At 46.1% G+C, this 27,071-nt stretch overlaps 1 protein-coding gene across 8 annotated transcripts in view; it reads left to right on the top strand.

Annotated features, from left to right (window-relative positions):
* SLC2A9 (solute carrier family 2 member 9) overlaps window positions 1-27,071 on the top strand; it is a 232,815-nt gene that overhangs the window by 122,279 nt on the left and 83,465 nt on the right. For 7 of the 8 annotated variants that reach the window (XR_009737120.1, XM_061420818.1, XM_061420816.1 and 4 more), the window contains 2 exons: window positions 3,935-4,122; window positions 17,668-17,778. Coding sequence is in view for 7 of the 8 variants with exons in the window: in XM_061420818.1 (XP_061276802.1) it covers window positions 3,935-4,122; window positions 17,668-17,778 (299 nt within the window). In the remaining variant the exon portion in view is untranslated. Of the gene's footprint in view, window positions 1-3,934; window positions 4,123-17,667; window positions 17,779-20,749; window positions 23,144-27,071 lie in introns of those variants that run through there. The other variant, XM_061420823.1, reaches the window with a different exon arrangement.

Genomic DNA, 27,071 nt, shown 5'->3' with positions numbered 1-27,071 from the left:
AGTAGCTGTGGTGCACAAGATTAGTTGCTCCACAGCATGTGGAATCCTTCCAGACCAGGGATTGAACCCATGTCCCCTGCATTGGCAAGCAGACTCTTAATCACTGGGCCACCAGAGAAGTCCACAGCCTTTACTAGTCTAATGTAAAGTTTGAACCTCCGGGAGCTAGCACTCATGCAGTGAGACTAAACTTCTCTGATCAGGGAATCTTGTTCCCATGGAGCCTCTCCTGGGATTGGAATTCCACAAAAACTGATTTGGAAATGTGATGTGATTGTAGTGGAGACACCACCTCCCCAGTGCAGCGTCTGGAGCACAGCAGACGCTCAGTAAGTTTGTACTGAGAAATGGCTCTGAACAGCCCATGATTTCGGCCCACCATACATGAGACCATCCCTTTACATGACCAGTACTGTCCCCACAGGATCAACAAACACCAACTTGGCACCTGCTCTCCCCCGGGCACCAGGCACTGGACTTCCAGGTGCTCACAGCAGGTGCTGATGAAAGTGTGGTGAGAAAGTGCCAAGGTAGGAAAAAACGCAAGGGACTGTGAGAGCCCAGGCTCTGACTTCGAAGTGGGAAAAGTTAGCCAAGCGAGGAAAGGCAGGAAGAGCATTCCCGGTAGAGAGAAGGTCATGGCCAAGTGCAGAGAGAAGAGAAGCCACTGCAATGAGAAGCCTGTGTACTGCACTCAGAGAGTAGCCCCTGCTCGCTGCAAACAGAGAAAAGTCGGGGCAGCAACAAAGACCCAGTACAACCAAAAATAAATAAATAATTTTTAAAAATTAAAAAAGAATGAGATCAGAACTTTTAACAGGAAGAAGAAAGAATTTTGCTCCAGGAAACTCTAAGAGCTGAACAATGAGTTTAACTGAGAGCTTCCCAGCAGCCAAAGTGAAAAGGGGAAAAAAAAAAAAGGTTCTCAAGTTCTCCTTATTTTATGTATGTCAGGAAGAAGAGAGAAATATTTTCTTGCCCTGAAACTCTAGGCTTACTTTATGACATGAATATTGCATTTTTGAACTTTGAGAAATACTATGGTTTAGTAAATGCTACAGAAACATTTCCCCCTCAGCTGTTTCCTCCACTTATCTTTAATAAATGCTGGGAAAGGTATTAAATTACAGCTTACAAAAGAGACATTCTGAGGTGGTTTTTACTATACTTCTGGAAATAACACCTCAGAGCCTTCCTGGGCTTGCAGAATCTGGAGAGATTTAACAACCATGTTTTGATTTTTCCTACTTAAGAAAAGTAGTTTCACCTGGCCTGAGGTTCAGAGCAGTGTTTTTAGGGATAATGCGCACTGTATCAGGAAAGGACTGTCCCCAGGAGCCATCACAAGCCGCCTCCCCTGTAGGAGGATGAATACCTAAGTGCTGTGCCGGGGACCAGCCCCGGCTGATCCAGGGTATTCGAAGGAGAGACGGCATAGGCGAGGATCAGGATACAATAGCTTCAATTAGATATTAATTAAAGATATAAAGAGTAATAGAATAAGGATAGCTCAGTAGGAAAATTCAGTGGAGAAAAGAGGCTGAGTAGCTTGGTTTACGCGGGAGACCAATAAAACTTCAAGACAAGAAGTTTGCACCACTTACGTAGGCCGCAGGCGTCCTTCCGTTCTCCTGAAGGAGAGGAGACACTGAGGCCTCCCCGGTCGGATCTTAGAAGCCCAGGCATAATTAGTAAGCATGGTGGGTTCCGCACTCCAGATGGAGACTCAGCCAGAGTGAGAGAGAGAGCGACATGGGGAGACCAGTATTTCGAGAAACTGATCCCAATTCTGTATTTTCCAGAGTCTGTTTTTATACACTGAGATGTTATACAAAAGTCACGTGGGGACAGCAGTCCTGACTTTTATTAAAGTCAGGTGCTTCACACAAATGTATACAGAGGTCTTAGGTGTGTTACATCATCTTCTGGCCAGGGGGGCCTGCTGACAATTTACGACCCTCTCCTTGTGACAACAGTCAGTCAATCAGGACACTTATTTCTCCAGGGCTGATTATTCTCAAAACAGACGCCACCCAAATAAAGTTACATTCCTACAGGGTGAGGGTGTAGTGGGTTTTAGTTAAGGAAAGAATTTACTTAGCCTAAGGTCTAACGTGATTAATATCAAAGGTTAATACTTATTTCTTCTATATATTCATTAATGTGTGTAAGGGCAGGGGATGTGGAGACTTAGCAACAAACATTGGCTCAACAAATGAAAAACCCTTCACCAACACAATTTCTAATTAGCCCACTATACTTATACTTATAGTTTTCTAACTTTTCTAAGGAACCTGTTTTTAGAAGGTTTAAAGCATCTCGTGCCTCTCACGGTTGGGAGGCTGTGAGCAATCACATGTGGCCGGACGAGCCTGTCAGGCAGGCTAGAGAACCTTCAGAGGAGTTTGTAGGTTAAAACACTCTTGTCACACCCAAGAGTTTTTATTGACTGGAGCTCTAGGTTAACTCCTTCTCCGAAAGAGGTGGTGGGGGACAGCCCCCCGTAAAGTCAGAGGTGCAGGTGAGAGCACAAAGTAGTAAAGTAGGCAGGCTCTGGTTATGGTGGTAGACGCTCGAGGATTTCCAGGGGGACTCCTGAGGCTCGATCCCGCCTTTGCGTATGTCGAGCCTCCTTCCTCATGACCTTTGCCATGGGCGGAGTACCTCACTCTGGCCCCCAACATGCTGAATATTTAAATCTGCATTCTAAAACCATCTCCCCAGATCTAATTATTGTGATCTCGGGGGTCTAATCAGACAGCCCAGCTTCGTGCATATATCCATGGCGGTTTGCACAATTAAGGGCTTGGTAAAAAAAAAAAAAAAAGATGACATGCTCACTGAGGCTGGAAATTTGCAGTGTTCAGCCTGGGAAAGCCTGAGTCACAGGGGTGAGCTTGAATCCTGGGAAGATTGGCTCTTTGAGAATATTCCAATCCAGCTTTCTGTATTTCACAGGGCTGTGTGGAAAGGGCCCTGGAGATCATTTAGTTCAATCCCCGTTCCAGGCATCCTGGTCAGGTGGCAGTCTGACTTCCGTCTAGAGGCCACCAGTGAGAATGAGCACACAGGGCTGGGCGGACAGGAGGTGCTCAGTGCATCATCATGGAGCCAGGGGTTTAGCATATGTTACATCACTTGGTCATTACAGGAACTTTTTGAGGCATGAACGCTGCTCATCTACCCAGAGGTAGAGATGGGATTTGAACCCTGGATGTGCTCAGCTTTGCAGGGGGGGCAATCAGAGGAGCCTGGTTCTCTAGGGGTTCTTCTCCTGGCCAACTCAATGACCTTGAGCAGGTCACTACATCTCTGTGGGCCTCCTGTTTTCCTACTTTTGTTTTGTATATATCAGTTCAGGTCAGTCGCTCAGTCATGTCCAACTCTTTGCAACCCCATGGACTGCCGCACACCAGGCTTCCCTGTCCATCACCAACTCCTGGAGTTTACTCATACTCGTGTCCATTGAATCGGTGCTGCCATCCAACCATCTCATCCTTGTCATCCCCTTCTCCTCCTGCCTTCAATCCTTCCCAGAATCAGGGTCTTTGTGTGTGTATGTATATATAATTTATCTATTTGGCTGCTCCAGTCTTACTTGCAGCATGCAGAATCTTGCTCTTCATTGTCACATGTGAACGCTTAGTTGTGGCCTATGGGATTCAGTTCCCTGACCAGGGATCAAACCTGGGACCCCTGCAGTGGGAGAACAGAGTTCTTGGCCACTGGATCATCAGGGAGGTCCCTATTTTCTTACTTTTAAACAAGGGCTTGGCACTCCATGGCCTCAACGACCCCTGCCAGCTCCATCTCTGATATACAACCATCCGGTGTGTCTGGATGGTGGGACAGACCATCCCCGGGGGCCCCAACATCAGACACAGCGGACATCCTAATAATCCCCACTGAAATCCGTGCTCCTCCCCATTGGTAGCCTTCCGGACCTTCTTGGGCAAAGAGGACGTCTCCCGTGAGATGGAGGAGGTCCTGGCGGAGAGCCGCGTGCAGAGGAACATCCGGCTGGTATCCGTGCTGGAGCTGCTCAGGAGTCCCTTCGTTCGCTGGCAGCTCATCACCGCAGTCATCTCCATGGCCTGCTACCAGCTCTCCGGCCTCAATGCGGTGAGTGCCCCAGCACAGACAGAGGAACCGGAGGGAAGGGTGGGGGGAGGTGGGCCAGGGCTTGGACCCTGTATGCCCTGGGTTCTAGCCCAGTTCTGTGCCACTGGGCAATCATGTAACCTGACCATCAGTTTCCATATCTGTAAAATGGGATAATGTAATATGGAAAGAGATCATCTATGTGAGATGTTCAATGAAGCAGCTAGCCCAGAATTACCCCTTACTAAATGCTGCTATCATTATAATTACTTATCCCTAGAAACACTTAGAAATCATATGTCTTTAAAATATATATTTATTTATTTGGCTGTGTCTGGTCTTAGTTGCGGCACACATGATCTTTCCTTGCAGCATGCAGATTTTTCTCTAGTTGTGTTTTCAGTCTCCAGAGCATGGGCTCTGTAGTTGTCCCACGGCACGTGGGATCTTAGTTCCCCGCCCAGGGATGGAACCTGCATCCCTGCATTGGAAGGCAGATTTTTAACCACTGGGCCACCAGAGAAGTGCCTAAAAGTCATATTTCTTAAGGAAGATATTAGAAAGTCACAAGTAAGCGACATGACATTGAGATTATTTAAAGAAAGGTACCCTTGGCTGGGCTGATGCTGGGAAAGATTGAAGGTAGGAGGAGAAGGGGACAACAGAGGATGAGATGGTTGGATGGCTTCACTGACTCAATGGACATGAGTTTGAGCAAGCTCCAGGAGATAGTGAAGGACAAGGAAGCCTTGCATGCTGCAGTCCGTGGGGTCGCAAAGAGTTGGATTTAGCAACTGTTCAACAACAACATTGGTTGGGCTGGCTTCAATGTATGATTTTGACCTGATAAAATTTAAAGGCTTTAAAGAAAAGTTTCTTGAGGCCCAAGTCGATGTGGGCAGGTAAACCAGAGGAGGGTCTTCTTCTCTGGGGTACCCTAACCCACCAATGGACAAAGCCTCCCCTTCTCTCTTAGGGGCTCCAAAATGTAGAATTCAGAAATTTTAGGAGTAGGGAGGCAGACTTAGGATCATTACTGTTATGGCTGCTTCTGGAAAACAGTGGATTGCCTCCAGGGGTAGTGAGTTTCCCATTTGTGAAAGTGTGCAAGCCAGCTGGCCAGCCACTTGGCAGGAATACATAGAGGAGATTCCTGCACTGAAGGAATCAGATTCCCTCGAGGTCAGTTACATAGCTCAGGACAAGTGTGGCTGGGCCCAGAGGGCAGGAGAAGGGAACTTCTGAAGAAGCCCAGATGAAAGAGTTGCCCTGGCATACCAGAGTCAGCAGGGAGGATGTTTGTGGGTGGGTAGGGAAGGCAACCTGAAAGGGGAGTAGTTCCAGTCAGGGGGTAGGGGATGGGGGGGAAGTTAACAACCCAGTGTTCAGCCTCATTTCTCTTTTTTCTCTTGCATCTTTTGTTGGAAATATCAGGATGAAGTGAAATCGTCTTGTGGCTTATTTGCTTAACCTTGGTCTAGTTGTGTCAGCAGAAGGAGGGGGCACCTGGGTTAACTTGCCTGACCTTGATCTAGTCCTATTGTTGCCTCCTCTGGATAAGACCAAGGTCGTGCTTATTGTTGTTCAATCACCAAGTCGTGTCCAACTCTTTGCAACCCCATAGACTGCAGCATGCCAGGCTTCCCTGTCCCTCACCATCTCCCAGAGCTTGCCCAAGTTCATATCCATCGAGTCGGTGATGCTATCCAACCATCTCATCCTCTGTTGTCCCCTTCTCTTGGCTTTAATCTTTCCCAACATCAGGGTCTTTTCCAATGAGTCGGCTCTTCAGGTGGACAAAGTATTGATGCTTCAGCTTCAGCATCAGTCCTACCAAAGAGTATTCAGGGTTGATTTTCTTTAGGATTAACTGGTTTGATCTCTTTGCTTTCCCAGGGACTTTCAAGAGTCTTCTCTAGCACCACACTTCAAAAAGTCAATTCTCTGTTCTCACATCCATACATAACTACTGGAAAATCCATAGCTTTGACTACATGGACCTCTGTTGTGCTAGACTATTTCAAATGCTCCCTCCCTGTTCTGAGTAAGCAGAGACAGAAAGCATCTGTTTCTTAAAGTTAACACGTGGAATTGTAAAGCCACATATGGAATCTGTATGTAATGAGACATTTAGATAGAGAACCATGACATTTCTAAACAGAATTCTCTCCTTCTGTGAGACATAATTTTCCAATTTGCATATGCTGTATTACTTTGTAAATTCCACTTGAGTGTTTCTGTAAGCCCCACTGCATAAGCATAGATGGAGAAAAAAAAAAATCTCTGCTCCCAGAGCCAGCAGATCTGAGATCTCAGTCACTTTCCTTTGCGTTGACTACTTTCCAACTCTTTTCTTTTTCTTTCTTTTTTAAAATGTATTTATTTATTTACTTACTTTGGCCATGCTAGGCCTTTCATTGCTGTTCGTGGGCTTTCTCTAATTGTGGAGAGTGGAGGGGCTGCTCTAGCTGCGGTGCACAGTCGTCTCATAGCAGTGGCTTCTCCAGCTGTGGAGCACAGGCTTCAGCAGCTGGGGAGCACGGGCTCAGTAGTTGTGGCTCACGGGCTCTAGAGCACAGGCTCAGAAGTCATGGTGCACCGCCTTAGTTGCTCCGACAACATGAACTCTTTCCAGGCCAGGGATCAAACCCGTGTCGCCTGTATCGTCAGGCGGATTCTTATCCACTGTGCCACCTGAGAAGTCCTCCATCTTATCATTGTAAGGACATTTAGCATGACATTTATCTTCTTCACAAACGTTTAAATGCACAATATGACATTGTTAACCATGGGCATCATATTGTACAGATCTTTAGAGCTTGTTCATCTTGCTTAAACTGAAACTTTATACCTATTCATTAATGACACTGAGTTTCCCCCACTCCCAGACCCTGGCAACTACCCCAGTTTGACTCCATGCTTCAGAGTATACCTGTGTATGTCACCGGGCTGGGTCCCTAGGTCATCCCTAGGCAGTCAAGGGGACAAGTCCTACTTCATTCTTACATGAAGTGAAGTGAAGTGAAAGTCGCTGAGTCGTATCCGCCTCTTTGCGACTCCATGGACTATACAGTCCATGAAATTCTCCAGGCCAGAATACTGGAGTGGGTAGCCTATCCCTTCTCCAGCAAATCTTCCTGACCCAAGAATCAAACCAGGGTCTCCTGCATTGCAGGCAGATTCTTTACCAACTGAGCATTCAGGGAAGCCCTGATTCTTACATACTAAAGGACAAGTGCCGGTGAGCAGCAAATCCCAGCCTCAGAGCCCACTGTCCTATGCCCTAGTCCAAGCTCCCTCCCTGCACCTGGAAAAAGCTACCTTCTACCCCCCAAATAATTCACAAGATCAAAGGAGAGAGCTAGCTAACACAGATGAAAGCCTCTAAATGCACTTTAATACTTGCTCTGTCCCCTTAGTTTTACCAGAAATTATGTGAGGGGATCATAAAGAATGCTGAGTGCTGAAGAATTAATGCTTTTGAATTGTGGTGATGGAGAAGACTCTTGAAAGTCCATTGGACTGCAAGGAGATCCAACCAGTCAATCCTAAAGGAAATCAATCCTGAATATTCATTGGAAGGACTGATGCTGAAGCTGAAGCTCCAGTACTTTGGTTACCTGATGCAAAGAGTCAACTCATTGAGAAAGACCCTGATGCTGGTAAAGATTGAGGGCAGGAGGAAAAGGGGATGACAGAAGATGAGATGGTTAGATAACATCACCTATTCAATGGACATGAATTTGAGCAAACTTTGGGAGATAGTTGAGGACAGAGGAGCCTGGCATGCTACAGTCCGTGGGGTCCCAGAGAGTTGGACACAACTTAATGACTGAACAACAACAATGAATGTTGGGGGACACAGTCTATATGTTAAGACAGGCATAAACACTGCTAGGCATCTCCATTCATCACTTTATTCTGGACCCAAACGTCTTGCAGGGTAGGTGGCTCCATCCCCATTTTCTAAATGAAGAAGCTGAGGCTTGCAGAGGATCAAGGACTTGCTCAAGGTCATGGTGGGTTACACGTCCTGGCAGCAGGGCCCTGACAGATTCCCCAGCCCATCTCTGAGACCTTATACCCTGCACTGAACCAGTCTTTCTCAGCCTTAGCACTATGCACATTTGGGGCTGGAAAATTCATTGTCGTGGAATTTTAGTATACACTCTAGGATGTTTTGCAGCTTACCAGACCTCTACTCCCTAGGTGACAGTTCATGCAACAAACAAACATGTCTCCATCATGGCAAAATGTCCCCTGGGGACAAAAATTGCCCCCAGTCGAGAATCACTGTCCTAAACAAGCATTACATATTGTTCAGTACTTTTTTTTTTTGCTAAAGAGTCGATGAATGGTTTTCACACTCTTTAGAAATCAAGTGAAAGTTGAACATAACATTTAGTTATTTCTCATTCCCTTTTCAGCGTCAGATTGTTTTTTCCCCTCCTTCTCACAGTAACTTTCAAGTTCTCGTCTCTAAAATTAGACCTGTCACTTAAAATTATTTTGTGTAGCTGCCTTCCTCCAACAATTTGTTCTTTGCTCAAAAAAACAGACTTGTGTTTTTGGTTTCTGTGCAAAGATTCAGTCTCTCTGATGCTGCTCCCTCCCCATAACCATCATTGAGGATGGAGACCCTTCCCAGGGTCCATGGGTCTCCAGCAGCCCATGACGCATGGAGGCAGCTGAGTGTTATGTGAGGAAAGGAGTAGGAGGTAAGAACAGGGGTAGGGAGGGTGCACTTCCTACCAAGTCCTTGAGGGGAAAATTTGACTGGATTGCCAAACCTGAGACAAGAAAGCCATAGTTTTCTTGAACGTTCTGGAATCTTCTAGAATGTGAAGAATGACAGTGGAACTCTCATCTCCTTAGGTTACCCTTCCTTCTTTTGAATTTCTCCCTTCTTCAACAGAGGAGGCCAATCATACCAACTCCTCCAGTCCTCAGTTTCCTCTTATGGAAAATGGAGATATAGATTCTTTTTTTTTTTTTTTTCACAGCTACCATGAGGATTGCATGAAATCATGTGTGTTTGTGTTAGTTGCTCAGTTCATGTCCAACTCTTTGCTTCCCCATGGACTGTAGCCTCTGTCCATGGAATTCTTCAGGCAAGAATACTGGAGTGGGTTGCCATTCCCTTCTCCAGGGATCCTTCCAACCCAGGGATTGAACCCAGATCTCCCGCGTTGCAAGCAGATTCTTTATCATCTGAGCCATCAGGGAAGCGCGATGAAATTATGGACAGACACTATCTCTGATGGTAACTGATGGGCCTCTGTTAGATCCCCCTTCCTCTTAGCTGGTATCAGCAAGACTGTTCCTAGCAGTGCTTTCTTCTTTCTCAATGCCACACACTTAAACTTTGCTGCTTCTGACATGCACCATACTTGGGAAGCAAGACTCCTAATCTTGTCAGAATAAACGTAAAACATGAGTGGGGAGGCTCAGAGCGCAGGCTGGTAGGAAGCCATGTGGGTCTGATAATATTCATTCTAGATGTTCAGTTCAGTTCAGTTCAGTAACTCAGTCGTGTCTGACTCTTTGCGACCCCATGAACAACAGGCCTCCCTGTCCATCACCAACTCCTGGAGTTTACCCAAACTCATGTCCATTGAGTGAGTGATGCCATCCAACCATCTCATCCTCTGTCATCCCCTTCTCCTCCTGCCCTCAATCTTTCCCAGCATCAGGGTCTTTTCAAATGAGTCAGCTCTTCACATCAGGTGGCCAAAGTATTGGAGTTTCAGCTTCAGCATCAGTCCTTTCAATGAACATCCAGGACTGACCTCCTTTAGGATGGACTGGTTGGATCTCCTTGAAGTCCAAGGGACTCTCAAGAGTCTTCTCCAACACCACAGTTCAAAAGCATCAGTTAGTTCTTCAGTGCTCAGGTTTCTTTATAGTCCAGCTCTCACATCTGTACATGACTACTGGAAAAACCATAGCCTTGACTAGACGGACCTTTTTTGGCAAAGTAATGTCTCTGCTTTTGAATATGCTGTCTAGGTTGGTCATAACTTTCCTTCTAGGGAGTAAGCGTCTTTTAATTTCATGGCTGCAGTCACCATCTGCAGTGATTTTAGAGCCCAAAGAAATAAAGTCTGCCACTGTTTCCCCATCTATTTGCCATGAAGTGATGGGACCAGATGCCATGACCTTAGTTTTCTGAATGTTGAGCTTTAAGCCACCTTTTTCACTCACGGCCTTTTACTGCCAGCATATTTGTCCACTCTGTGGGGGCCCAAGTGTCACAGCATTCCTGGGGAGCTAGTGTGCCCCTTGAACTCTTTACCTGTGTGACTGTTGTATAACACATCCTTTCCCTGCTAGACTAGATCTGGGAGGGCAAGGACAGGCATGTTGTTCCCCACGGTACTGAATAAACAATAGAAAGGAAGGGAGACAAGGCTGGGAGAAGGAAGGGAGGGTGGGAGGCAGGAGAGCCTGAGACAGGTTTGTAGCAAAGTGTGACCCCTCCCCCTCTGCCAGCCTGGAACCAGGCCATGTGAGTGTCCATCTCATTTGTCTAAGCATCATTAGGAATTCAGAACCCGAAGTCATACTCTGCACAGAACTTCTCATCACAAGAACAGAAGCATTATAAACAGGTTTCATTTCAAGGTTTCTTCCCAGATAAATTCCTAACTCAAACTAGAGAAATTAAATGTTCTGTTACCCTCATAACTGAGACCATCTCACTAGAAGAATTTGCTGTGTCCCCGTGACAGGAGAGAATGCTAAATGAGGGCCCTTCCAAGTGGCCACCCCAGTGTGTGCCAGAGTAGAAGTTCTAGATTCAACTGTCTATGTTCAGCTCTCAACATGAAACTTGCCAGTTTGGGGATGAGTTGCCATAACAGCTCAGTTCCTGTATCCCCTGATGCTGTATCCCCTGTATTTCTAATGCTGTGAAAGTGCCGCACTCAATATGCCAGCAAATTTGGAAGACTCAGCAGTGACCTCAGGACTGGAAAAGGTCAGTTTTCATCCCAATCCCAAAGAAAGGCAATGTCAAAGAATGTTCAAAATACCACACAATTGCACTCATCTCACACGCTAGTAAAGTAATTCTCAAAATCCTTCAAGCCAGGCTTCAACAGTATATGAACCGTGAACTTCCAGATGTTCAAGCTGGATTTAGAAAAGCTAGAGGAACCAGAGATCAAATTGCCAGTATCCACTGGATCACTGAAAAAGCCAGAGAGTTCCAGAAAAACATCTACTTTTGCTTTATTGACTACACCAAAGCCTTTGACTGTGTGGATCACAACAAACTGTGGAAATTTCTTAAAGAAATGGGAATACTAGACCACCTTACCTGCCTCCTGAGAAATCTGAACACAGGTCAAGAAGCAACAGTTAGAACCGGACATGGAACAATAGACTCGTTCCAAATCGGGAAAGGAGTACGTCAAGGCTGTATATTGTCACCCTGCCTATTTAACTTACATGCAGAGTACATTATGCGAAATTCTGGTCTGAATGAAGCACATGCTGGAATCAAGATTGCCAGGAGAAATATCAATGACCTCAGATATGCAGATGACACCACCCTTATGGCAGAAAGTGAAGAAGAACTAAAGAGCCTCTTGATGAAAGTGAAAGAGGAAATATTGGCTTAAAACTCAACATTCAGAAAACTAAGATCATGGCATCCAGTCCCATCACTTCATGGGAAATAGATGGGGAAACAGTGGAAACAGTGAGAGACTTTATTTTTCTGGGCTCCAAAATCACTGCAGATGGTGACTGCAGCCATGAAATTAAAAGATGCTTGCTCCTTGGAAGAAAAACTATGACTAACCTAGACAGCATATTAAAAAGCAGAGACATTACTTTGCCAACAAAGGTCTATCTAGTCAAAGCTATGGTTTTTCCAGTAGTCATGTACAGATGTGAGAGCTGGATTATAAAGAAAGCTGAGCACTGAAGAACTGATGCTTTTGAACTGTGGTGTTGAAGAAGACTCTTGAGAGTCCCTTGGACTTCAAGGAGATCCAGCCAGTCCATCATAAAGGAAATCAGTCCTGGGTGTTCATTAGAAGGACTGATGCTGAAGCTGAAACTTCAATACTTTGGCCACCTGATGTGAAGAGCTGACTCTTTGGAAAAGACCCTGATGCTGGGAAAGATTGAAGGTGGGAGGAGAAGGAGACAACAGAGGATGAGATGGTTGGATGGCATCATCAATGGAAATGAGTCTGAGTAAACTCCGGGAGTTGGCGATGGACAGGGAGGCGTGTCGTGCTGCAGTCCATGAGGTCGCAAAGAGTTGGACACAAGTGAGTGCCTGAACTGAACTGAACCTGGGCTCAGAGCCCAGCACAGCCCATGCAGTGGGAAGAACGCACTGCAGGAAGCACAGGCCTGGGTCTCTGTCCAGCTCTTGCCTTGTCATCTGTGTGTGGTCTTTGATCCTCTGGCAATGTCCCCTTCCAGGCTGTTGAGAGATGAAAATGATTTGCATGTCATTTGCATGTTATACTTTGTCTCTAGAACACCTGTCCTGAGTTAAGAAGGAGGGCTTTAGGGCATCAGAGGCAGGGGGTCAGATCAGATCAGATCAGTCGCTCAGTCGTGTCCGACTCTTTGCGACCACATGAATCACAGCAAGCCAGGCCTCCCTGTCCATCACCAACTCCCGGAGTTCACTCAGACTCACGTCCATCGAGTCAGTGATGCCATCCAGCCATCTCATCCTCTGGCGTCCCCTTCTCCTCTTGCCCCCAATCCCTCCCAGCATCAGAGTCTTTTCCAGTGAGTCAACTCTTCGCATGAGGTGGCCAAAGTACTGGAGTTTCAGCTTTAGCGTCATTCCTTCCAAAGAAATACCAGGGCTGATCTTCAGAATGGACTGGTTGGATCTCCTTGCAGTCCAAGGGATTCTCAAGAGTCTTCTCCAACACCACAGTTCAAAAGCATCAATTCTTTGGCGCTCAGCCTTCTTCACAGTCCAACTGTCACATCCATACATGACCACAGGAAAAACCATAGCCTTGACTAGACGAACCTTTGTTGGCAAAGTAATGTCTCTGCTTTTGAATATGCTATCTAGGTTGGTCATAACTTTCCTTCCAAGGAGTAAGCGTCTTTTAATTTCATGGCTGCAGTCACCATCTGCAGTGATTTTGGAGCCCAGAAAAATAAAGTCTGACACTGTTTCCACTGTTTCCCCATCTATTTCCCATGAAGTGATGGGACCGGATGCCATGATCTTCATTTTCTGAATGTTGAGCTTTAAGCCAACTTTTTCACTCTCCTCTTTCACTTTCATCAAGAGGCCTTTGAGTTCCTCTTCACTTTCTGCCATAAGGGTGGTGTCATCTGCATATCTGAGGTTTTTGATATTTCTCCCGGCAATCTTGATTCCAGCTTGTGTTTCTTCCAGTCCAGCGTTTCTCATGATGTACTCTGCATATAAGTTAAATAAACAGGGTGACAATATACAGCCTTGACGAACTCCTTTTCCTATTTGGAACCAGTCTGTTGTTCCATGTCCAGTTCTAACTGTTGCTTCCTGACCTGCATATGGCTTTAGGGCATCAGAGGCAGGGGGTCAAGGAGGCCCAAATCCTCCTCCCACCAGCTTCTGCAAAGTCCCTTAAAGGTCTGTTACTGAGTCCAAGCTCACTCTGCTTGCCGCACGACTGGACAACGAATCCGAGAGACTAGGTGTTGAGGCAAGGAACACAACTGTTTGGAAAGCCAGCTGACCGAAAAGATGGCAGGCTAGCACCTCAAAATAACCACCTTGTCAGGGCCTGGTTACCAGGTTCTTTTATGGATCAGAGGTGGGGGGGTGGGAGGCAGGTGAGGAAATAAGGTAAAAAGATGATTCAATCCTTGCGAAAGTCCCCTAGAATGGCTTCAGGCAGGGGAATGTGTTAGTTTCACTTTCTTACAGTCTTTCAGAGGTGGGAGGCTCAGGTTATCTCCCTGGGGCAGGCCACCGTTTATAACAAAGAGTTAAAGTCGCAGAAGCAGATCCAGTGTAAATTTAAAAGTAACCCTTCCCGGTTACAGGTCCATCCCACAGGGAGGAGGCTGGATGGAGGCAGATAAGAGATGCTTCCACCCTGGGCTTGCACACAACTGTCCCATGTCCTCCTTTACCCAGAAGCAGTGGCATCTCCATAGAGAGACGGGAATCTTCCAGACTGATGCCCGCTGTGTGTTGTGCACCCATTAGAGAAAGGATGCTTTAAGAAAACTTTCATTTAAAAAGCTTTCACCACTACCCTGCAAGTATGATTACCTTCTTTCAGAGAACAGAGACTAAAAGACATGAAATCATTTGCCTCCAGACCCTCAGGTCACCAGAGGCAGCCCTGGGATTGAAATCCTGCCTTGCCCGCCTCCCAGAATAGCAGCTCCTTCCACTGCACCATCTGCCTCAGTGGATGGAGTCGATCAGGCAACCAGAGAAAGCACGGTTGTGTTGGGGTGAGGTCAACACAAATCATAGTCCATGGGAGGGTCCGCCGCAGGACACGCTCCAGACTTTGTGTCTCCATGCAGTTCAGCGCCCTCAAACTGCCAGATCAAATAAACCTTAGTGGAAGCAGAGACAGAGGCAGTTACCATGCAGCTCTGTAAGATGATGCAGGGAGAGAGAGATGGCTTCGTGGAGGAAGCCAAATGAGACAGGCAGCTTGTGTGATGTGCGGGCCCTCCCTGTGGGGACAAGGCCAGTCCAGCAGGTCCTCCTTGCTGGCCCTGGATGGGGAGACCACCCAAAGGACCGATTTCTGCCTATCACTGCAGAAATGCATTTAAGTACAAGAGGACTGGGGGCTTCCCAGGTGGCTCAGTGGTAAAGAACCCACCTGCTAATGCAGGAGATGTATGCAATGTGGATTCGATCCCTGGGTGGGGAAGATCCCCTGGAGGAGAGCATGGCAATCCACTCCAGTATTCTTGCCTGGAGAATCCCATGGACAGAGGAGCCTGGTGGGCTACACCCCGTGGGGTCGCAAAGAGTTGGACTGAAGTGACTTAGCATGCACATAAGAGAGGGCCACTTATAACTGTCCCTGTGAGTCTCTAGTGTTCTGCACAGTGACTCTTCACTAACATTTAAACCTATCAGGAGTGCCCGAGGCAGCATTGCTCCAGGGAGAGTTGGAGGCAGGGAAGAAGCTGGGGTGGGAAGGGGCATGAGGGGCAGGAAGGAGCATGGCGCCAGCTTCCATGGGGAATACAGATCACATGAAATCAGAGACTGGAAGCTTCTGACAGAGGAACAGGTCAGAGGGTGGGGTTCAGGGCTGAGGCTGAGAATAACACAAACATCAGCCTCCACCTTTGCAGCGGGGTGTCAACTGAAAGAAAAAAAAAGTCACAACCTGTAAGTAGAGTTGTTTTCTTTGGTGGAAATGTTAAAGACTCAAACTTGGGAGGTAGCCTCTCAGTAGCCCTGAGAAAACTGCTCCACGGAGGTGGGAGGTGGAGTCAGGCTATGTACAAGTTTGCAACAAAGGGAGCAGGCAGTCTGAACATCAAAGATATTGTGAGGTAAGGCAAATCAGATATCAAGTTTATGGATTTAGTGTTCTTCCATTTATGGGGAGATGAAAGCCTCTGGGCTCATTGAATTTACTCCTTTTGTATGCACCTCAGTTATCAGGGGCCAGTTCCTGTTTCTTGATTGCTGACTTCCTCAATTCCCTGTTCACGTTAGGAATGGTAGATGCAGCGGATGGCTGCTTCTTGCATTCCCCAGGGTTCCTTAGCAATCACCATCATAGTGGGTGATGGTATCTGCTGGATCACTGGCATTGTGTTCCCTTTTGGGAGCCCTCATTGACATTTACGAAATCGCTGATGGTTGTGCCCTTTCTTGCCCATGGATATGGCTGGAAATATTTCATTTCACAAGTTCAACTGGGCATGGTCGGAGAGACCACTGACTGTTGAAAATCCATGAACTTGGGTGAAGATTAAGAAAGGCTCTAAACTGCTTTGATCCAACCCTGAAGATGTGCTGGGGATCACAGTCACCTTCAACGTATAAATAAATCCAATGGAAACTGAGGCTTTGGGGAAAATTTTGGCTTCTGTCATAGCCCAGGAGCTCTAGGAAGTAAAGAATTTATCAGGAGTCACTTCTCTACGCTATGGATGTGACAGCAAAGATACAGTCTAAAATTCTAATTTATCAGCTCACTCAAATGAGAGGCAGACACAAACAGGAGTGTCTTTCCCATGTTTGCCACCAGATGTATCAGTGCCCACAAGCTCAGATAATTTCATGTGCAGTAGTTTTTACCAGAGTCTGTGTGTGTGCGTGATCATGTCCAACTCTTTGCGCCCCATGGACTGTAGCCTGCCAGACTCCACTGTCCATGGGATCTCCCAGGCAAGAATACTGGGGTGGGTTGCCATTTCCTCCTCCAGAGAGTGTCTAGATGTACGTGGTTTTCTATCATTCTGCAAACTGTTGCTTTTCAAGGAAATGGCTGGGATGGAGGGAACACAAATGATTTACTTTCAGCCTTTTGATCCAAAAGTTTGGATCAATGAATAGTGACAGTCCTTACCCACTTCCTGACATCTCCCAGGAAGGGTTAGGGTTATCCTCTTTTGACCAAGGAGAAGAAGGAATCTCAGCCGGACAGAGAAAATTGTCTGAGGTCGCACAGGTAGTTCAGGATGGAGCCAGGTCTCCAAACTCCAAATCGCGGATTTTCTGATGCCCTGTCAGTGTCTGATGACATGTGTCTGTTAAGCTTAGGTTTGACCTCATGTGGCAGAAACCTCAACAGTGACCTAAACAATAGGCCTTCTCTCTCACATGAAGGAAATTGAAAGCTCTGGTACAGTAGCCCCAGGACCACATACCAAGATTTGCAGAAGGCAGTCCTGGTTTATGGCTGATGTCCTACAAACATTATTAGCACTCTCCAAAGTGCCCAGGTGTGGATAATAAACTACAAAATCACCCCTAGTGAGTACGGACACAGTTTCCTTCTAACTTCCTGCTCCAGCATCTGAACAGGTGGCTTTCATCCCATAAGAGTTCTATGTATAGTTATGCAGCTTGAGAGTTGTGGAACTCGCAGGAGCCTCATTCATGTTGTACCCATTATAGATTTAGTTTGACGATTTTCCAAAATATGAAGTAAAATGTCATGTGGATCAGATACCGTCTCTTATTCTCAGCATGTTACCTTGGGGGCTAAAAGCAGTGCTGTCCCAAGAGGGCTGCTGAAGCGGCAGCCATCACATTCACCATCCTGACAGCAGAAAAGAGGAAGGGCAAAAATGGAATCACACCTCTTTGGTGAAAACCTACTTTTCAGGAGAATTCCTGGAAACCCCACCAAGATTTCTATTCTTATCTCATTGCCACACTTAGCTAAGCACATGTTGCTCCCAGTAATGTAGACATTCTTTTAGTAATGGGAGAAGGAAAAAAATAAATCATCACCTTGGCTCATAGCTCCACTTTATGCCCCTGGACTTAGCAGCAAATCTCAGAGACCATCTTGTACCTGAATTTAGTTTAGGGAGCAGATGCCTCTCACTGACCCTTCTGCCTTCTTTGTCTCTCCTGCTTTATAGATTTGGTTCTACACCAACAGTATCTTTGGAAAAGCTGGAATCACTCCAGAAAAGATCCCATACATCACCCTGAGCACAGGTGGCATTGAGACTCTGGCTGCTGTCTTCTCTGTAAGTAAACCCAGGGTTATTCCTGAGAACATCATGGGGTTTAAACAGCACTGTGGGAACCCCCAGGGGACAAACCAGCATGCCTTTAAAGGAACATGCCCTTTGTCACTCCGAAGGTGTCTGAATTTGGGGGGTTTATCATGCAGTTATCACTGATGTTTCAGCCATCTAGAGAACATTCTTATCTACATCTTGTTTCCCTGTTGTCTTCTTTTAAATAAGTAACTCCTTTCTCTGAACTCTCACCTAGTACCAAATGTCACACTGTGATGGGCACCCTGTGAAGAGGCCGTAGCTCCCTGGGAGGCCAGATCAGAGTCTATGCAAACCTAAGTTCTGTTACCATGACTTTAAAACCATTGGCTATCATCACCACCCCCAAACATGTAGGAGTTTGCCAGGCAGAGAAAGGAGAAAGGACACTTCAGTCCATCGGTTCAAGAGGGAAGCTTTAATGATAAGCCACAATGTTCAAAAGAAGAGAGACATAGAGCTCATCACTCTTTCTCAACTTGAGTGTGTACAATAAACATTGAGGAGAAAATAAAACCTTAGGGGTTTCAGAATCTAGCAGCAATTGCACAGGTTTTGCAATCAGACCAAACCAGCATTGAATCCTGGCTCTGGAACTTCTTCACTGTGTGATGTTGGACAATGCATTCCACCTCTCTGTTCTGCAGTTTCCCCCTTTACGAGCTATTCCTTTCTTGTCTACCTTGACCTTGATGAAGTAGCTCATTTATTTCCACTTGTGCTCACTGATTTGCGCTGCCAAGATTGATGCCAGTGCCAACAGGCAGAGGCTTCTAATTGTATTCCTGCCTCATTTCCGAAAGAACAGTTTAATTTGCGCCTTGCTCTTAATGGAGCATTCTAACAAGATGCTTTTAAAAACACATGTCATGAAATTGTTGAGACCCAATGCTTGTCCTGTTTTTCCACTCATGGTCTTTTTGTTAGGAAAACATATCTTGATGTTTCACAACCTGGAAGTTTCACAAAATTCTTGTCTCAATTTACAGACTGCACGCAATTGTCATTAGTAATTTTTACATTGATCAGCAAGAAAGCACAGTCAGCCTGGAATGAAAGTGATGGGAAAATTACAGGCTTTGTTTTTTGAGGGTTTTTGTGTAAAGTATTTTGTTGCTATAAGAAATCAACATGAGCTCATTAGAGTAAATTCATAAAATACGGAAAATAGAAACAAAGAAGAAATACCTACAATCATACTACCCAGGTAAGTTTGGCAAAATTTCTTTTGTTCTCTAGACATAGACAGCTGTATTAATCTTACTCAGTATAATGCTATCTTTAGCTCAAAATTGCTAATTATTAGAGAGATGCAAATCAAAATTACAATGAGGTATCATTTCACACCAATCAGAATGATCATCATTAAAAAGTCTAAAAATAACAATTGCTGGAAAGGGTATGGAGAAAAAGGAACCCTCCTACACTGTTAGTGAGAATGCAAATTGTTGCAGCCACTGTGGAGAACAGTATGAAGTTTCCTTAAAAAGCTAGAACTGGAGTTGCCTATGATCCAGCAACCCACTCCTGAGCATATATTCAGAGAAAACTGTAATTCAAAAAGATACACGCACCCCAGTGTTGGTAGCAGCACTGTTAACAATAGCCAGGACATAGAACCAACCTAAATGTCCATCCACATAGGAGTGGATAAAGAGGATGTGTTATATATAGATATACAATGGAATATTACTTGGGCATAAAAAAGAATGAAATAATGCCATTTGTAGCGAAATGGATGGACCTAGAGATTATCATACTAAGTGAAGTAAGTCAGGCAAATATCATATGATATCACTTATATGTAGAGTCTAAAATATGACACAAATTAACTAATTTACAAAACAAAACAGACTCACAGGCATAGAAAACAAATTTATGGTTTCCAAAGGGGAAAGGTGTGGGGGGAGGGACAAAGTAGGAGTTTAGGATTAGAAGATACACACTGATATATATAAAATAAACAATAGTCCTCCTGTATAGCACAGGGAACTATACTCAACATCCCCTAATACCCTATGATGGAAAAGAGTATGAAAAAGTGTACATATATGTAAGTATATACATATAACTGAATCACTTTGCTATAAACCACAAACTAACACAAACTGTAAATCAACTATAATTTAAAAACTCCTATCTTTAGACTAATTTTAATTCTGCTTTTTGTTCACCTAAACTTATGTCCCAAGTAATTTTCCATTTTATTATTTATTATTTGAGTAAATTTTTATTGATGGTGATGGTTTAGTCACCAAGTATTATCCAACTTTTGTGACCCCATGGACTGGAGCCCGCTAGGCTCCTCTGTCCATGGGATTTCCCAGGCAAGAATACTGGAGTGGGTTGCCCTTTCCTTCTCCAGGAGATCTTCCCAACCCAGGGATCAAACCCAGGTCTCCTGCATTGCAGGCGATTCTTTATTGACTGAGCCACCAGGGAAATTTTTATTGAAGTATGACACATATACAGAAAAAGTACGCAGATTGTTGCCCCCTCTGAATTAACACTATTTGTGAAAGCTGTATCATTCTTCAAGAATTGGCTGTAAAGCCGTGTCCTTAACCGTTGTCTATGGGGTGAGGTTGTTGAGTGTCTCCGCTCAAACGGCAGAGCCACACTGCCCAGAATCTGATCCCAGCTCCACCCCATTTAAACTGCATGACCCCAGTGAGATATTCAACAGCTCTGTGACCCAATTTCCCCCTTTCTATAATAAGGACACCATCCCCACCTGATAAGGAAGGAATGAGGATTAAACAAGTGGGCACATACTTAGTGATGCACACAATGCCTGGCACGTGACGTAATTCAGTGAGTGTGAACTGTTCTAGTTCTGGCTAGGTAGGTTCCCATTGTTTGTCACTTTAAATAAGGCTGTGATGGACATTCTTGCAGAGAGCAGGACTTTTCAGGGTCTCTCGTAATCTTTCCATAGCTGAGGAAGCCAGTTCAGCTCAGTTCAGTCGCTCAGTCATGTCCGACTCTTTGTGACCCCATGGACTACAGCACACTGGGCTTCCCCGTCCATCACCAACTCCCAGAGCTTGTTCAAACTCATGTCCATCAAGTCGGTGATGCTGTCCAACCATCTGAGGAAACCAAGACCAGACGAAATGACTTACCCAGGATCCCACAGCAGTAGGTCAGAACCTGAGGGTGTGGGGAGCACTAACATCTAAGGCCTCTCTCTTCCCAAGGCCCTGAGTGCTTTACCTGAGGTCTCAGGAAGGTACACATCAATCCTGGCAGTCCAGTGACTGTTTGAAAAAGGAGCCAACAGATGGCGTGGTGATGCTTCCAGCCTCCGTCTGTCTGACCCCAGGCTTCTGGTGCCCACTCTCTGGCTGGCAGATCATCCTTAGTAGAGCCAACAGCCTTTGATGAAGTCCTTCTTATGAGGATTAGTCCCAGGAAGGAGGGAAATGACTCTGCCCTCCTGGGAGAGAAAGAGAGGACTTTTCTAAGATCAGAGCTAGGGGTCAGAGCCTCTGAAGAGTCTGCCCGCTTCTCCAAGTCTGGATTTTGATGGGCCACAGTCATTTGGATCTTGCACATTCCAGAGGTGCGGGCATCTCGGTGAGGACCCAGAGCAGGGGCGCTGGCTTCATAGTGTTGGTGGTGCATGTGTGCGTGCTAAGTCACTTGAGTCGTGTCTGACTGTAGCCCACCAGACTCCTCTGGCCAAAGGATCCTCCAGGCAAGAGTACTGGAGTGGGTTGCCATGCCCTCCTGCAGGGGATCTTCCCGACCCAGGGACTGAACCCACATCTGCTGCATCTCCTGAATTAGCAGGCAGGTTCTTCCACTAGCACCATCTGGGAAGCCCAGGTGTTGGTGAAAGTGAAAGTCGCTCAGTCACGTCCCACTGTTTGCCACCCCATGGACTTCCATAGTCCACGGAATTCTCCAGGCCAGAATACTGGAGTGGGCAGCCTTTTTCTTCTCCAGGGGATCTTCCCAACCCAGGGATTGAACCCAGGTCTCCTGCTTTGCAGGCAGATTCTTTACCAGCTGAGCCACAAGGGAAGCCCAAGAATGCAGGAGTAGGTAGCCTATCCCTTCTCCAGGGGATCTTCCCGACCCAGGAATCAAACTGGGGTCTCCTGCATTGCAGGCGGATTCTTTACCAACTGAGCTATCAGGGAAACCCCAGATGTTGGTGGACTTACTCATTCATGAGTTCATCCATGCTACAAACAGCTTATATCACGCTTGTGCTTCAGAGTCACCAGTAACATTATTGTGACCTAAGGAGAAAGACACAGAAACAGACACCTGTCATGTGTAACACTGGGATGTGCTCTCCTTTGAGGGATTCCAGGAGGACTTCCTGAGGAGGGACATAAGAGTCTGAGAGCTGAAGGGCCAGCGGGAGTTAGCCAGGTGAAGGGCAACCTGCCCCATGGCCCTGTGTCCAAGCTCCCAATCTGCGCTCCCTCCTAGTTTATCTTCTAGGAGAGTTGAAGATGCAGATTAGTTCACTGGAAACAGTCCTAAAAATGGTAGCATTTACACTAATCCTCGGAAATATCATGAGATTAAATTCAGCATGAGGCTGGGAGTCTGTAATGGAATAATGTGTGGGGGGAGAAAGAGTTTGGGCTCTAGGGCCTGCTGCTCTGAATTCAAATCCTAGTCATCTTTTTACCAGCTGAGTGGTTTGAAGGAAATTGCCCAAGATCTCTGGATTTCTTTACTCATCTTTAAAATAGGTACATAACCACGCCCAGCTGTGGAAGGCAGAATATCGACTTCCCAAGTGTCCACTTCCTAATTCCTGGAAACACACATATGCTATTTTACATGGCAAAAGAGGTTTTGCAAATGTGATGAAGTCAAAGGTTTAGGATGGGGAGGTTATCCTGTATTATCCGGTAGGTCCAGGGTAATCACAGGCATCCTTATAAGAGAAGCAGGAGAGCTGTAATCAGAGAAGGAGATGTGATAGTGTAGCGGAGGTGGTGTAATGTTGACTCTGAAGATGATGGGAGGGGCCACAAGCCAAGGAATGCAGGCGGCCTTGAGAAGCTGGAAAAGATGGAGAACAGATCCAGAAGGGACATAGCCCTGCCGACAACTGACTTTTTAAAAAATAATTTTATTTATCTATTTATTTCTGACTGTGCTGGGTCTTCATTGCTATCAACAGGCTTTTTCTCCAGTTGCAAAGAGCAGGGGCTACTTATTTCAGTGCAAGTGTTTCTCCGGAGAAGGCAATGGCAACCCATTCCAGTACTCTTGCCTGGAAAATCCCATGGACGGAGGAGCCTGGTAGGCTGCAGTCCATGGGGTCCATGGGGTCGCACTGAGCGACTTCACTTTCACTTTTCACTTTCATGCATTGAAGCAGGAAACGGCAACTCACTCCAGTGTTCTTGCCTGGAGAATCCCAGGGATGGGGGAGCCTGGTGGGCTGCCGTCTATGGGGTTGGACAGAGTCAGCCGCAGCAGCTTCTCATTGGTGGCTTCTTTTGTTGTGAAGCACAGGCTCTAGGGCACACAGGCTTCAGTAGTTGAGGCACCTGGGCTCAACAGTGGCCGTTCCCAGGCTCTAGAAAGTGAAGTTGCTCAGTCGTGTCCGACTTTGCAACCCCATGGACTGCAGCATACCAGGCTCCTCCGTCCATGGAATTTTCCAGGCAAGAGTACTGGAGTGGGTTTCCATTTCCTTCTCCCGGGGGTCTTCCTGACCCAGGGATCGAACCCGGGTCTTCCTCATTGCAGGCAGATGCTTTACCATCTGGGCCACCAGGGCTCTAGAGCACAGCTCAGTAGTGGTGGTGCACGGGCTTAGTTGCACTGTGGCACGTGGGATCTTCCTGGCCTGGTGTTCAAACTTGCAACAACCGACTTTTGCTCCATGAGACCTATTTTAGACTCATGACCCCCAGAACTGTGAGAGACTAAATATATGTTTCTTTAAGCCACTAACAATGTGGTAATTTTTTAAAGCAGCCACAGAAAACTGATGCACCACCTTACAGAATTTGTCATAGAAACAAAACCCAAAGTACATGAAGGTCCACTGGGTGGTCCTGACAGTCAGTATTCAGGACATCTTTTGCTCCTTCCCTGGTGGCTCAGATGGTAAAGAATTTGCCTGCAATGTGGGAGACCCAGGTTCAATCCCTGGACCAGGAAGATCCCCTGGAGAATGGAATGACAACCTACTCCAGTGTTCTTGCCTGGAAAATTCCATGGACAGAGGAGCCTGGTAGGCTATAGTCCATGAGGCCACAAAGAGTCAGACATGACTGAGTGACTAACACTTGCCCCTTTCCAAGTTCTTATTACCTTGTTTCCAAATATATACTTACTATTCCTCCAACCCTGGGCAGTAATTGCCTATCAAAAGGACTTGCCAAGGTTGTTTTTTTTTTTCCTTCTTTCTTCTCACTGAGATTTTTGAGAGTCTATTAAAATGGCTTTGGGCCCTAAAAACACCGAGAAAGACATTTTTGTTCATTTGATCTGCAATTAATTTTGGCTCCTGGCATTGCCAGTCAGCTTGGGCAGTTGTAAATAACTGCCATCTTGCAGAAAGAGCTGGTTTTCCAAATTGCTCTTCTTGACACAGCATTAACTCTCTAATGAGTGAAGGTCCACAGAGTGTCACTCAGGCCACGCAAGCCCGAGGGTCTGCCGCCACGTGGCTGGCTTGTGGAATTCAAGACATTCCATTAAGAGGCAGGGATGTGTTTTAAATCAGGGGAAGCAGAATTCACATAAACCACTCTTACTCCTTCCTCAGTAAGTGTTTGCGATTGTCAGGGAATGGACTATGTCATCGAGCTCAAGTAAAAAAAAAAATCTACTGATTTCCACCACCCACTCTGCTTCCCAACAAGTCTCACAGTTTCATCATCAAAACCTTTAGTGTTTCCTTCAGTCTCGAGCCCCAGATCAACTGTGTTTTAGAGGAGAGAGTGGGTGGAAGTGATGATGCGGTGTGATGTGGTCCCCAGGCCCTGCCTTACCAGCTGGGTGACCTTGGGCCCATTATTTAGCCTCTCTGGGCCCCAGTTTTCTCTTGGAGTAAGCGGTGGGGTGAGAACAAATCCTTATCTAAACAGGTTTATCCTGAGAATCATACAGTGATTCACAGTGTTTGGCACGGAGCAGGTACTTAATAAACATTCATTATTGTTATAATGAATGAATGAAAATTCAAATTTCCCATTTGCCCAAAGTTGAGAATGGTTTAAATTATGATCATAAACCTCTTAAGATCACATTTTACTTTCCCAAGAGAGGCGGGAGGGAGGGACGTGTGCCCCTTAGAAGCTACAGAAGCTGTGGCCTGAAGCCATTTCTAAAGTGACTCAGAGGAGAAGGTCCTCCCAGGACTTGAAAACCTGGAGAAGCCTGGTCTGCTGGCAACCTCTGCTGCGATTCCAGTGGGTTCCCATCCAAGTCTGATTTTGCCCTTTGCTTGAAATGTCTCAAGACCACTTGAATTTATTATACTTAAGAATCATTTGATCACCTGGAATAACAATCATTTTGAAAGTTACCTTCTTCATTTCTCATACCTTTGGCCCAAACAGAGATACATGTCTCACACACATTCATCTTGGAAATAGAAATTTCCAAACAAAGGACTTCCCTTGTGGCTCAGCTGGTAAAGAATCCACCTGCAATGTGGGAAGCCTGGGTTCGATCCCTGTGTTGGGAAAATCTCCCGGAGAAGAGAAAGGCTACCCACTCCAGTATTCTGGCCTGGAGAATTCTATGGACTATATATAGTCCATGGGATTGCAAAGAATCAGATATAACTGGCGACTTTCATTTTTCCGAACAAAATTTATGTTTCAGTGAATTATTTTTTAATGTGCAATTTAGAGAGAGCCTTTTTCAAGTAGAAAATGATTTGTGAGACCTTGGTCTTCTGAACATGGACTTAAATTCGCAGATAACCAAGGTCTCTGCTTCTTTTCAGACTGAGATTTGTGAAGGCAAAGATTAGGTTAGCACTTGCATATTTAAAACAGAAGTACTAGCAGTTAAAAGTAATATGGAAATTTGACATTTTTTCTCACGCAATCTGTGTTGGCTTTCCTTTCTCAGCAAGAGAGCCGAGTCAGCAATAATAACAAACACATCCTGTGTTCCTTTCTCCCATCATTCTATAACTAAAGCCTAACCAATAATCCCGCTTCTGTCTAGAGCATCACTAATTGTTGGTGTGACCCCCCTGAGCTGGGGGTCCTCAGGGACCCCCACCATCCCCAAGTGTCAAGATCAAGGACAACCATTTGGGATACTGCGGTGCTGGCCTCTGTCTGGGAGGCATCTTGCTCCAATGTTCAGGTCGTGTGCATGTGTGTGTGTGTGTGTGTGTGTGTGTGAGACACAGCAGGTTTGAAGAAATGATGACAGTTTTGTCAAGCTGGATTTCTGCAGCCCGAGTCTGCTTGAGTTCCCCTAGGCTAAGAGCCAGTCTATAATAAGCACCCAGTACATAGTTGCTTAATTGAGTGAGACTCAATTACAGCCATTTGGGAAAGGAGCATCTGCTAAGTAGATGGAGCGCTTTGCCTCTGGCTGGGATCCACATCCTCTGCCCCCGGCAGTCAGATCAGGGGCTCTGAAGGAGGTGGAGACCCCGGCAACAGCGCTTCCTCTCTCTGAAGTCCTGCGCACAGTCAGCGCACATGGCTGCTCAGGAGCAGGAAGTCAGGCCAGGCAAAGGCTGAGTCCGCAGGACCCAGCAGGATCAGAAAGGGCCCGGCCTGGAATAGGACAGAAAGGACATGGTGTATTTATATGTGTGCTCAATCACGTCTGACGTTTTGTGACCCCATAGACGTCCGACTCTTTGTGACCCCATAAACTGTAGCCCGCCAGGCTCCTCTATCCATGGGATTTTCCCAGGCAAGAATACTGGAGTTGCCATTTCCTCCTCTAGGGGATCTTCCCAACCTGGGAATTGAACCCATGTCTCTGGCATCTCCTGCATTGGCAGGTGGATTCTTCACCATTGAGTCCACTGAGTGAACTCATACTGGGCCCTGCCAACCCTGAGATGTCAGGAATTCTACCAACTGCTGAGTTCTTCAAACCCTAGACACTTGGCTGCAAACAGGCAACACAATATAGACAGATTGACCTATAAAATTGTATAAAGTAATGTAAGTGAAGGGCTTCCTCGGTGGCTCAGTGCTAAAGAAGGAGCTGCAGGTTCAATCCCTGGTTTGGAAAGATCCCCTGGAGGAGGACATGGCAACCCACTCCAGTATTCTTGCATGGAGAATCCC

The sequence above is a fragment of the Bos javanicus genome, chromosome 6 (genome assembly GCF_032452875.1).
Source record: "Bos javanicus breed banteng chromosome 6, ARS-OSU_banteng_1.0, whole genome shotgun sequence".
In the NCBI taxonomy this organism is placed as follows: domain Eukaryota; kingdom Metazoa; phylum Chordata; class Mammalia; order Artiodactyla; family Bovidae; genus Bos; species Bos javanicus.
The sequence above is the reverse complement of the archived record's forward strand: the minus strand, read 5'-3'. Positions and strand labels throughout refer to the sequence as shown.